General features: G+C 46.6%; 1 protein-coding gene across 2 annotated transcripts; it reads left to right on the top strand.

Moving 5' to 3' along the window:
• The first annotated feature begins 2794 nt into the window (after positions 1 to 2794).
• Positions 2795 to 10602, top strand: ANKRD40CL (ANKRD40 C-terminal like). 2 transcript variants are annotated; one of them, XM_055331542.1, is made up of 5 exons: positions 2795 to 2874; positions 4099 to 4236; positions 7469 to 7543; positions 8140 to 8315; positions 9161 to 10602. In XM_055331542.1, the coding sequence occupies exons 2-5, from the start codon at positions 4197 to 4199 to the stop codon at positions 9302 to 9304; spliced, it is 435 nt and encodes a 144-aa protein (XP_055187517.1). In that variant the 5' UTR covers positions 2795 to 2874; positions 4099 to 4196; the 3' UTR covers positions 9305 to 10602. The 2 variants fall into 2 exon arrangements, with proteins under 2 accessions (XP_055187517.1, XP_055187526.1); XM_055331551.1 differs by lacking the exon at positions 2795 to 2874 and adding an exon at positions 3731 to 3826.
• Positions 10603 to 11029: the final 427 nt, after the last annotated feature.

Raw genomic sequence — 11029 nt, 5'->3', positions numbered from 1 at the left:
ATATATATGTAGAAAGAATAATGGGATTAGGGGCATCTGGGTAGCTCAGTTGGTTAAGTGTCCGACTCTTGATATCAGCTGGGGTTGTGATCTCAGGGTCCTGAGAAGGCTCCACGTTCAGTGGGGAGTCTGCCAGAGATTCTCTCCCCCTGTCCGTCTGTACCTCCTCCTGCTCACACGCACACATGCTCGTTCTCTCTCTCTCTCTCTCTCAAGATATATGAGTAAAATTAAAAAAAAAGAATAATGGAATTAGAGAATCACCATTGTGCAATCATTACAAGTCACTACTGATTCAAGCCAAAATCTTCAATGAATTTTAAATACTAAGGGGTGAAGATTTGAAAAATTTGGTTTCACAATATCTTCCCATAACATACATATGAATTGCAAAGAGAAAAAAACAAACCCTGCAATGGGAAAGCCTGGCAGATATCTCCTCTCACAAGTAGTTGAAGTCACCATCCCCTCAAATGGGACAAACGAACATGTGCCCCCATGTCATGCACTAAGAAAGACCTGCCGGCGTTTCTACAGTATTCCCACCAAAGGGCTTGATTTGAATCTATCATGAGGAGGCATCAGACAAAACCAGCTGAGGGACAAGTGACAAAATTACTGGCTTGGACTTTCAAAAACAAAGGCTGCAGAACTTTTCTGGATTAAAGAAATGTGTGAGATGTAAATGCAGGGCATGATCCTGAATTGAATCCTGGACCAGGACACATACACACAAATGCTAGAAAGGATGTTGTGAGTTAATTGATAAAATTTGAGTATGGGCTGCAGTCTAGGTAATGACATTATATCCATGCTAGATTTCCTGATTTTGATCCTTGTATTTTTCTAAAGATTTTATTTATTTATTTGAGAGAGAGAGCTTGAGAGCATGAGCAGGGGGAGGAGCAGAGAGAGAGGGAGAAGCAGACTCCCCACAGGGAGCCTGACTCGGGGCTTGAACCCAGGACCCTGAGATCATGACCTAAGCTGAAGGCAGATGCTTAACCAGCTAAGCCACCCAGGTACCCCTCATCCTTGTACCTTGATATGGAAGAGAATATCCTTGATATTAGGAAATATAGCCTCAAGTCTTTAGGGATAAAGGAGCATGATATCTGCAACTTACTCTCAAATGATTGGGGGGGAAGGTGTGTGTGTGTGTGTGTGTGTGTGTGTGTATTACATATACACATATACATGTCTTCACATACTTAGAGAATATTAAAGCAAATGTGGCAAAATGTGAACCATTGATAAAAAGAGTATAGATTCTCACAACTTTTTTTTTTAAAGATTTTATTTATTTATTCATGAGAGACACAGAGAGGCAGAGACATAGGCAGAGGGAGAAGCAGGCTCCCCATGGGGAACTCAGTGAGGGACTTGACCTCAGGACCTGGGGATCATGACCTGAGCCAAAGGCAGACACTCAACCACTGAGCCACCCAGGCGTCCCAATTCTTGCAATTCTTATGTCAGTTTGAAACTATGTAAAAATTACAAGTCACCCTCATACACAAAAAACCTAATACATAAATAAAAGGGCCCACTAAGTGCCTATCATGAGTGCTTTTTCATGAATGAAAAAGATCCACCCCAAGGCCTGTGTGGTTGCCTCCCCATCAAGCAGTTTGTCTTCTTAGCTAACTGACCCTGATGTTGAGTGCCATTAGACTGGATTTTGTTTTTTGGTTTTTTAAATTTAATTTAGGGCAGCCTGGGTGGCTCAGCGGTTTAGTGCCGCCTTCAGTCCAGAGCATGATCCTGAAGACCCAGGATTAAGTCCCGCGTCGGGTTCCCTGCATGGAGCCTGCTTCTCCCTCTGCCTGTGTCTCTGCCTCTCTATCTCTCTCTGTCTGTATTTCATGAATAAATAAATAAAATGTTTTAAAAATAAATAATTTAATTTAATTAATTTATTTGAAAGAGAGAGAGAGTAGGAAAAGGAGCAGAGGAAGAGGGACAAGCAGACTCCCCAATGAGAACGAACCCAACGTGGGGCTCGATCCAAAGATCCTGAGATCACGACCTGAGCCAAAACCGAGAGTCAGCTGCCCAACCGAATGAGCCACCCAGGTGCCCCACCATTAAACTGTTTAAACTAGAGCATGTAATATTTTGCTTGAAAACAGTTTTTTAAAAATTAATTGAAAGGGGAGTGCTTGGTTGCCTCAGTCAGTAGAGCATATGTAACTCTCAACACTAGGGTTGTAGATTCGAGTCCCATATTGAATGTAGAGATAACTTAAAAAATTAAAATCTTGGGACGCCTGGGTGGCTCAGTGGTTGAGCGTCTGCCTTCTGCTCAGGGCGTGATCCTGGAGTCCTGGGATCGAGTCCCGCATCCGGCTCCCTGCATGGAGCCTGCTTCTCCCTCTGCCTGTGTCTCTTGCCTCTCTGTGTCTCTCATGAATAAATAAATCTTTAAAAAAATTAAAATCTTTAAAAATGAATTAATTAGTTAAAATAATTTAGAAAGGGGAAAAAAAAAACCTCAAATGAGAAGAAAGTCAGTATCATTGAGTGATTCCATGAATGAATGAATCCATGAATGGGGAGTGAGTGAACGAGGGCAGAGCAGTAAGTGGGAACGGACGGAGCCTGCTGTCCAAGCCTGTTCATCTCCGGCCCCTCTGCCCCTCTAGGCCCTTTTTATGGCTGACCACACCCCGGCAGCCAGGCTGGCCAAAGTGCATGTTCCTCCCCTTCTCGGGAGGTGAGGCCGGGCAGGTCCCTACGGCTTCCTCCTCTGCTAGAGCCCCACCTTCCTCCATTCCCCACAGGAAGGGTGCACTGGGGAGGCAGCGTCAGGCTGGTGACCAGGTCGCCCAGAGCCAGCCCCGGGCCTGTGGCTGGGAGCCCGGGTGCCTGTCGGTGAGCATTTCCCTTTCTTGTATCTCTGCTCCCCCTCTATCCCCTTGAGCAGTTGGACCAGATCGGTGGTTCTCGACTTGGGCCACACATTAAAATCAGCTGGGGATCTTTTAAGAATTTCAGAGCCCAGAAGGCTCCCCAGACCCACGCTATGTTGGACTCTTCAGAGGGTGGAACCCAGGCCCCCCTGGTTTTTAGGGCTTCCCGGGTGACTCCAAGGCTCCTGTCACTGGAGGGTTAAATGAAATGCGAGAGTCATCACCAGACCCATGGGTTCCTCTCCTCAACACCCCCTGGAGGCAGCAGCTCTTTCTCGGACTTTGCCCAGCTCCACACACCCTTCACCAAACCTTCTGCTCTGGCCCCCAGCCTTCTCCACTTTTTTTTTTCTATGATTTTATTTATTCATGAGAGACACACAGAGAGGCAGAGACATAGGCAAAGAGAGAAGCAGACTCACGGGGGGGGGGGGGAGATCACGCCCTGAACCAAAGACAGACGCTGAGCCACCAGGTGCCCCCAAATTCACCATTTTTTTTTTAAATTTTTTTTAACTTTTATTTATTTATGATAGTCACAGAGAGAGAGAGAGAGAGAGAGAGAGAGAGAGAGAGAGAGGCAGAGACACAGGCAGAGGGAGAAGCAGGCTCCATGCACCGGGAGCCCGACGTGGGATTCGATCCCGGGTCTCCAGGATCGTGCCCTGGGCCAAAGGCAGGCGCCAAACCGCTGCGCCACCCAGGGATCCCAAATTCACCATTTTTATGTTTAAAATAAAAGGACCTGGGATCATGGCCAAGGCAGAGTCTCCCAGGTATGGGCTGGGGTCTTCCTGCTTTCTTGTCACTCACAGCTGCTGAGGACGGGGTTGAGAGAAAAGGGAGAGAATTGGGGAGGATGGAGAGCGTGTTGGAGCCAAGAACCTAAGCGTTTGGCTTTTCTTCTCCCTGAGGTAGGATCTTGCTAACCTTTTCCAAGGAGGGTGAACCCTGCCCGGGTCTAGCTGGGGGCCAGTGGCTGAGCTTCCTGGGGGGCACGTTCCCTTGGGTGAGCCCTATTAGCCTCCAGTGTCACCGGGTGGACACAGACCAAGGAGGGAGGAGGGAGCCATGAACTTCCCTTGCACCATCCCGTGCCCCTGAGTCTTACTTGGCCCATCTATGAAGTAGGCCCCCCCTGCCCCATCTCACCAGGCCAGTTACAGACCACATTGTTTCACTGCAGACTGATGCACTGAGTTTCTGAAGGTGCTTCCTACGTGGTTGGGAACTAGTGCATATATGTGAGAGGGGATACTGATCTGAGGGACAACAGAGCTGACCATGGCTGAACCCCAACAGGATGTGAGCGAGAAGCCAGCGGGTGAGTCTGGAAGTCCTGTCTCCCATGTGGTCCTCAAAGATTTGGGAGGGGCCTGAGGGAGGTACAGGGGGGATGCTGCAGCCTCTATGGCCAGTGGCCCTCCCCAGCTCTGCTACCGGTGAAGCCAGGAGCAGAGCAAGTGGACGGAGCATCCTTTAGGGGGAAGCACATATCAGTAGCTGTGATGAAGAGCGGTAGCAGCCCGTGGTTTCTGGCGCTCACTTCTCTGCTTCTTACAACCTCGCAAGGCAGAGGTTTATGAATCCCATTTTCCAGATCAGAGAACTGAAGCTCAGAGAGGTTAAGTAACCTAACGAGTCACTGCCACTGTGGCAGAGGAAAACTTCAAACCCCGCTCCGCCTGACTTCAAAGGGGGGGCGTGCTTTCTGACCTCCACGAGACCCTGGCCACACACAGAGGATCTAATCTGACAGGTTCATCAGAGAGGAACATGCTTTTACAGCAGGCCAGGCTGGGGGAGGTTCTGGTACTCTGTGTGGGGTGAGCGGTGGAGGGGCAGGAAACGCATCATTTCAGATCGGGTACCAGAGGGTCGCTCTTCCTTTCTTTTTTTGTGAGAGACACAGACAGAGAGGCAGAAACACAGGCAGAGGGAGAAGCAGGCTCCTCGAGGGGAGCCTGATGCAGGATTCAAACCCAGGACCCCAGGATCAAGACCTGAACGGAAGGCAGATGGTCAACCACTGAGCCTCTTAGAGCCCTGGGTGCCAGAGACTCTGAAAGGCTTCCCAGGAGAGGGGCTCACTCCGTGGCCCAGAGTGCAGAGCACAGAGGAGACTGCAGATCCTGCTGCCCTGGGAGAGGCTGGGGAGAGACTGGGCAGTGGAGAGAGTACTTTCTGAGCCTGGAGCAAGGCTGGCTTCTTGGGTCTGCAATCACAGTAGCTGTGCAGGGCCCCACATTTAGAAAAGGTCCCACATTTGGGATTAAAAGCTCTGTGGTCGCTGGCTTGACATTTTATTTATTTAAAAATATATTTTATTTAAATTCAATTTGCCAACATAGAGTATAACACTCACTGCTCAACCCTTCAAGTGCCCTCTGGCTTGACATTTTACATAATTTTATCTTGTCTATTTTGTAAGTGAAGCCAGCCAGGACGATGGAGCATGTGCTGGGGGAGTGGGAGCTGGGAGCCTTGACCCCTGCATGTGCACGCGCTCCCACTCCCCATCCCTACCAGAGTCCTCGTTCTGTTGTCCCCTTCAGCCCCTGGCAGGCACTCAAGTAAGGGTCCCAGCTGAGGCTGGAAAGGCAGGGCATGCTCCAAGGGTGACAGGCAGGATAAGAGGCAGGAACCTCTCCCCAACCCCCAGCCAGATACAGATGGGTGCAGGTGGGGAGGTGGTGATTCCTGGGGGAGTCGCCCATCTGCCATCGGTTAGGGATGTGGCTTTGGGGAAGCTGTTTTGCACACCTTCCTTTTGCTCTGGGCCCCACTGGTGTAGCGGGCCTTGGTCACATCCATGTCCTGCCATCTACTCATGGGATAGGCTCAAGCAAGTTACTTTACCTCCTTTCAGCCTTAATTTTCTTATCTGAAATGGGAATGTCAACACCCCAAAGGATTTTTTTTTTTTTTGAGGATAGTGAGGTTTCTATTTTTGCTTTTTTCCAAAATGCAAATATGATTATGACAGCCTCGGGCTGAGAACTATCTAAGGCTTGGTTGGTGTTTTAGTATAAAAACAGAAACCTCTCACCTGGTCTAGTGCTTTGCAATAACAGTATCACGTAAACCACGTAGATATTTAAAAATTTCCTCGTGACCACATTTTAAAAAGTCAAGACAGGTGAAAATAATTTTAATATAGCTACTTCCCTTAATACATCAAAATCATCATTTTCACATACAACCAGTATTAAAAAGTACACATTTGACTTCTTTTCCTGTCTTTAAAATTTTATTTAGGGACACCTGGGTGGCTCAGAGGTTAAGCATCTATCTGCCTTTAGCTCAGGGAGTGATTTGGAGTCCCAGAATGGAGTCCCACTTTGGGCTCCCTGCATGGAGCCTGCCTTCTCCCTCTGCCTGTGTCTCTGCCTCTCTCTCATGAATAAATAAATAAAATCTTAAAAAAAATAAAATTGTATTTAAAATTGTATTTTATGTATTTATCTCATTTCTTGTGGCTCGTGGCTACTCAGTTGGACCACCCAGGCCGCCCGGCCACAATCCCACAACCCTGCGGCCGCCTGCCCCACCTCACACCGGCCCTCCATGGTCTCTGCCCCACAGCCTTTCCTTCCTCAAAAGCTCCACTCCACCCACCCACAGGTTCCTGTTGCTGTTCTAGCCCCAGGAATCTCATCTCTTCTTCTCCCCCTGGATCTAGTGAAGCCCAGCCCTCAGGGTGCTCTTCCTTGACCCCTTTCCATGCCTTCATGCTATATTGTGTCTCTGGCCGCATCGTCCCCCGCAGTTGTAATGTCACGTTTACTTGAGGTCACTTGACCAGAATCTACCTCTCCTCTAGTTTTGCCAACTCTAGGATAGAGACCACTATGGGCTGTTGTAGTGGCAGCTTTAATCCTGTCCCCAGGACTTAGCACAGGGCCTGGTGCAGAGAGGGCTCCCTCATAGAGCAGGGCGGATGCAGTGAGAAGGGGAAAGGCCTGCCCCCCTGGAAAGCACTCTTCCCTTCCCTCTGGTTGAGAAGATGCCTTAGAAAGGGACTGCACCCGCTGGAGAATTGGGGACGCGAGGCACTCAGTGCCCAAAATATTTAAGTAGAAACTTGAGTTAAGCACACAGATTATAAATATTTCTTCCCCAGATTACATACCACTTAAAAATAGCATCTCAGCTCCTTTGCATGATTTGGGCCGTGATGAACGAAAATTACTCTTCAAGTCTGAACATAATTACTGCCCTTTTTGTGACTTGGCTTTTCCCTTGAGGAGGAGGGGAGCAGGAAGTGGAGAAGGGGCATCATCCCAGCTTAACTGGCAGAGCTGGAGGAGAGCCAAACGCTGAGGGGCTGAGGTTTCTCAACGCTTGCTTTTTTTTTTTTTTTTTTTTTAATTTTATTTACTTGAGAAAGCACAAGAGGCAGGAGGGGCAGAGAAAGAAGCAGACCCCCCCACTAAGCAGGGAACCCAGCGAGGAGCTTGATCCCAGGATGAGATCATGATTTGAGCTGAAAGCAGCAGGTGCTTAACCGACTGAACCACACAGGTGCCCCCAATGCTTTCTTTTTCTCTTTCCAGGTGAATATAAACAAGGTTTGGATCCACAGCTGCCTACCAACCCAGGGGATGGCAGACCTGAGAACACCTGCGTAGGTGAGGACTCAGCCCCAAGACTATGTGGCAAAGCCAAACACATTCCTTGGGTTCTTCTGCCTTCAAACAATGCTTCTCCTTCTTGGGACAGTGAGTGTGAAGATTCACTCAACACCACTGTCCCCCTCCCAACAAAAGATGGTGCAATTATCCTGTTTCTCAGGCCCTATCTGTCACCTTGAAGTCCCAGGAATGTGCGTGTGTGGGGGGTGCAATAGGAATCACACAGAATCATCTGCACCTCAACACAACTGCTTCTCTAGGATACAGAGCCCAAGGTCTCAACATTTCCTTGAAGCTTTCCAAATAACCGAGTTCAAACACCTACCATGTACATTATTGAATATTTTCAATACTATCCCGCCTTCAAACTGCAAGCTTTTTGGTGAGCATTAATGGACATCCACCCCAGAGCTTGCCCAACACCCCAAGAAAAGCCTCAGATAATTTGAAGTTTATATATACCAATCAAAGCTGCAGGTCTACTCATTATTCAGTTCTTGGGATGACTGATGCAGTAAGAATGGATGAGGTCAACTCAAAGGCTTTAAATTGGTATTTTGTTTCTTTTGCAAATGGATTTGCGGGTGATCTAGAGCTGGTGCTGAAAGTCAGAATTCAGAGTCCCAGAGAAAATGACTTCATTGAAGTTGAACTGAACAGAGAAGAGCTGAGTTACCAGAATCTACTAAAAGTCAGTTGCTGTGAACTGGGGATTGAACCAGAGCAAGTGAAGACCATCAGAAAGCTACCAAACACACTGCTCAGGAAGGTAGGGTTTGCAAGTCTCTCAATGCAGACTGGGTTCTAAATGGGCAAAATTAATGTTTTGTGAAGCTAATCATTTAGCCTTTGCATTTCTAATGCAAAAACAAATTCAAGACACTGGGAAACTCTGGCTGCAAGAGAGCCAAACACGGTAGCTAGGAAATTCTCAATCCGGTGCTTTTACCGATTTGCACACCTGAATTATAAGCCCTTTAAAAGGGTCTGAATTATAACCAATGCCCAAATTGAGGACTCAATTCAATGCATATGGCCCCTTCCACCTCTGCAAACCTGGCTGGTTGACAGTAAATGGCATGGTCCCCGGGAAGGAGAAAAGACTAACTTACTACCTTTATTTGCTTACAACAGTTCAGCCTTTGTAATCTCATGAAACAAAATTGTTTTGCATTTTTATCGATATTTCAGATTCAAAATATAGATCTCTATTTTCAATTTCAGAAGGAAAAAAAATCTCATTTCTCTGGACACTTTATTTAAAAAGCTTTCAGAATGCTTTTAACAATTCTCATTGATGCCATGGCTAATAGTATATTCATTGTAAAGGAACAGCAGGATGATTGTATTTTCCAGATTTTTTTTAATGCCCTTTTTCTTCAGCAGTATCAATCTGCTATATAGTCCCCTTAGAAACCTACAATACAGACCAAAAAAAGAAGAAACAAAAACAAAAACCTCTCAACTGCTACCTCAGTTTACCACAAATAGAGAAACCGATACAGTAATATCCCGAGTTTAGGCAAGAATCCCAAAATGCTGGCCATTATTTTTAACCTTAATAATTTCACATGCTACTTATAAACCACCATATAATTTCTTTTACATGTTAAGGACAAAGACATTCTAAGACTACGGGACTTTCAGGAAATAGAACTCATTTTAATGAAAAATGGAAGCTCTGAATTAGAAGAATACACACCATCCCTGATAGAGAAGCCCTGCTACAACAGCAATGCCGCAAAACTAACCTATTAGAAAAATTCTGGAAATGAAACACTGGAATCCGTATTTTGTAAATAACCAAGTGGGAATGCACGTACCGGTTTGCTAACTTCATCTGTATACTTTGGAAAATTGTTCCCTTGATTCAGACTTCTCTGGGCAGGGAGAAATTTCAAAGTGCTTTGACAGAGCTTTTTTTTTTTTTTTTAACTGTATAGTATGATACTTATCCCAAGTTTATTTTGTAGAGTTGTACCTCAATCCTGATCAGGCATAGGTATTTACTACTAAGGTTCAGTCAGGATGAATAGCTGAGGTCTGTTCGTGTGAACTGCCCCAGGGCAGGGTAAGCTGATAGAGCTGGGAAAGCCAAGACCCCCTCGTTCAATCGGTGCTCCACTTTAAAAAAGATTTTTAGTAATCTCTATACCCAATGTGGGGCTCAAACTCACAACCTTGAGATCGATTCACAGGATCCTCCCACCTTGAGCCAGCCAGGCAACACCCCTCCCAGCCCCCACTGGTGCTCCATTTTTAAAAGCATGTCACACCACCGGGGCACCTGGGTGCTACAGTCAGTTAAGTGTCCAACTCTTGGTTTTAGTTGAGGTCAGGTCAGGGTCCTGGGATTGAGCCCCATATTGGGCTCTAGGCTGTGTGGAGTCTTAAGATTCTCCTCTACGTCTGTCCCTCCCAAGCTCACTCTAAAATAAAAAATATCTTAAGGAAAAAATTTAAAAAGCATGTCCCACATACCACGTAATTTCCTTACACTTTTAAACTGGCCTATAAAATAGCAGGACTTAATATGACTTGAGTTACCACTGAGGCCATTTTTAACATACAACTTGTAGAACAGCCAAGATACAGCTCACAGCACTAAACTCTGCTAATCAGATAAAAGAAAACAAAGTTGGCACCCTTACCAACAACTACCTCAAAGCTAGACTCCTCCTACCATAATACCCAGAATCCTTCTGGGTCCACTAGCCCAAACTTCTAGTTAAGAACTGCTGGAATTGGGGCAGCCCAGGTGGCTCAGCGGTTTAGCGCCGCCTTCAGCCCAGGGTGTGATCCTAGAGACCTGGGATCGAGTCCTACATCGGCTCCCTGCATGGAGCTTGCTTCTTCCTCTGCCTCTCTCTCATGAATAAATACAAATCTTAAAAAAAAAAAAAAAAAAAAAAAACCTCTGGAATAGGGGGCACCTGGGTGGCTCAGTTGGTTAAGCATCTGATTTTAGCTCAGGTCATGATCTTGGTGCCCAGCGGTGGGCTCCCTGCTCAGCGGGGGTTCTGCTTGTCCCTCTCCCTGTGCCCCTTGCTGCTCATTCTCTCTCAAATAAAATATTAAAAGAAAAAAAAAACTGCTGGTACTTTGGAGGCACTCAGCTAGCTGCTTGACCCCATTTACCTACTTAACACAGACCATACAGTCACTTGTCTTATTATTCCTGGACTCTTAATTCTCATGGAACTGAGCAATAAAATACCAGCGCCCCTTCTGGGGAAGCAATGTCGTCTCCCTCAGCAAGCACATTAATAGGTCACCATGGCCTCCTCTCCAAATTCTCAATACCTCAGAGCTTTGATGAAGTGTGGGGGACACATCAACACTACACTAACACCCAACTAAGTAAGGCTTTAAAAAGCATGGGTACAGGGACGCTTGGGTGACTCAGCAATTGAGCATCTGTCTTTGGCCCAGGGCGTGATCCTGGAGTTCCAGGATTGAGTCCCACAATGGGCTCCCTGCATG

The sequence above is a fragment of the Nyctereutes procyonoides genome, unplaced genomic scaffold (genome assembly GCF_905146905.1).
Source record: "Nyctereutes procyonoides isolate TBG_1078 unplaced genomic scaffold, NYPRO_anot_genome, whole genome shotgun sequence".
Classification (NCBI taxonomy): domain Eukaryota; kingdom Metazoa; phylum Chordata; class Mammalia; order Carnivora; family Canidae; genus Nyctereutes; species Nyctereutes procyonoides.
The sequence above is the reverse complement of the archived record's forward strand: the minus strand, read 5'-3'. Positions and strand labels throughout refer to the sequence as shown.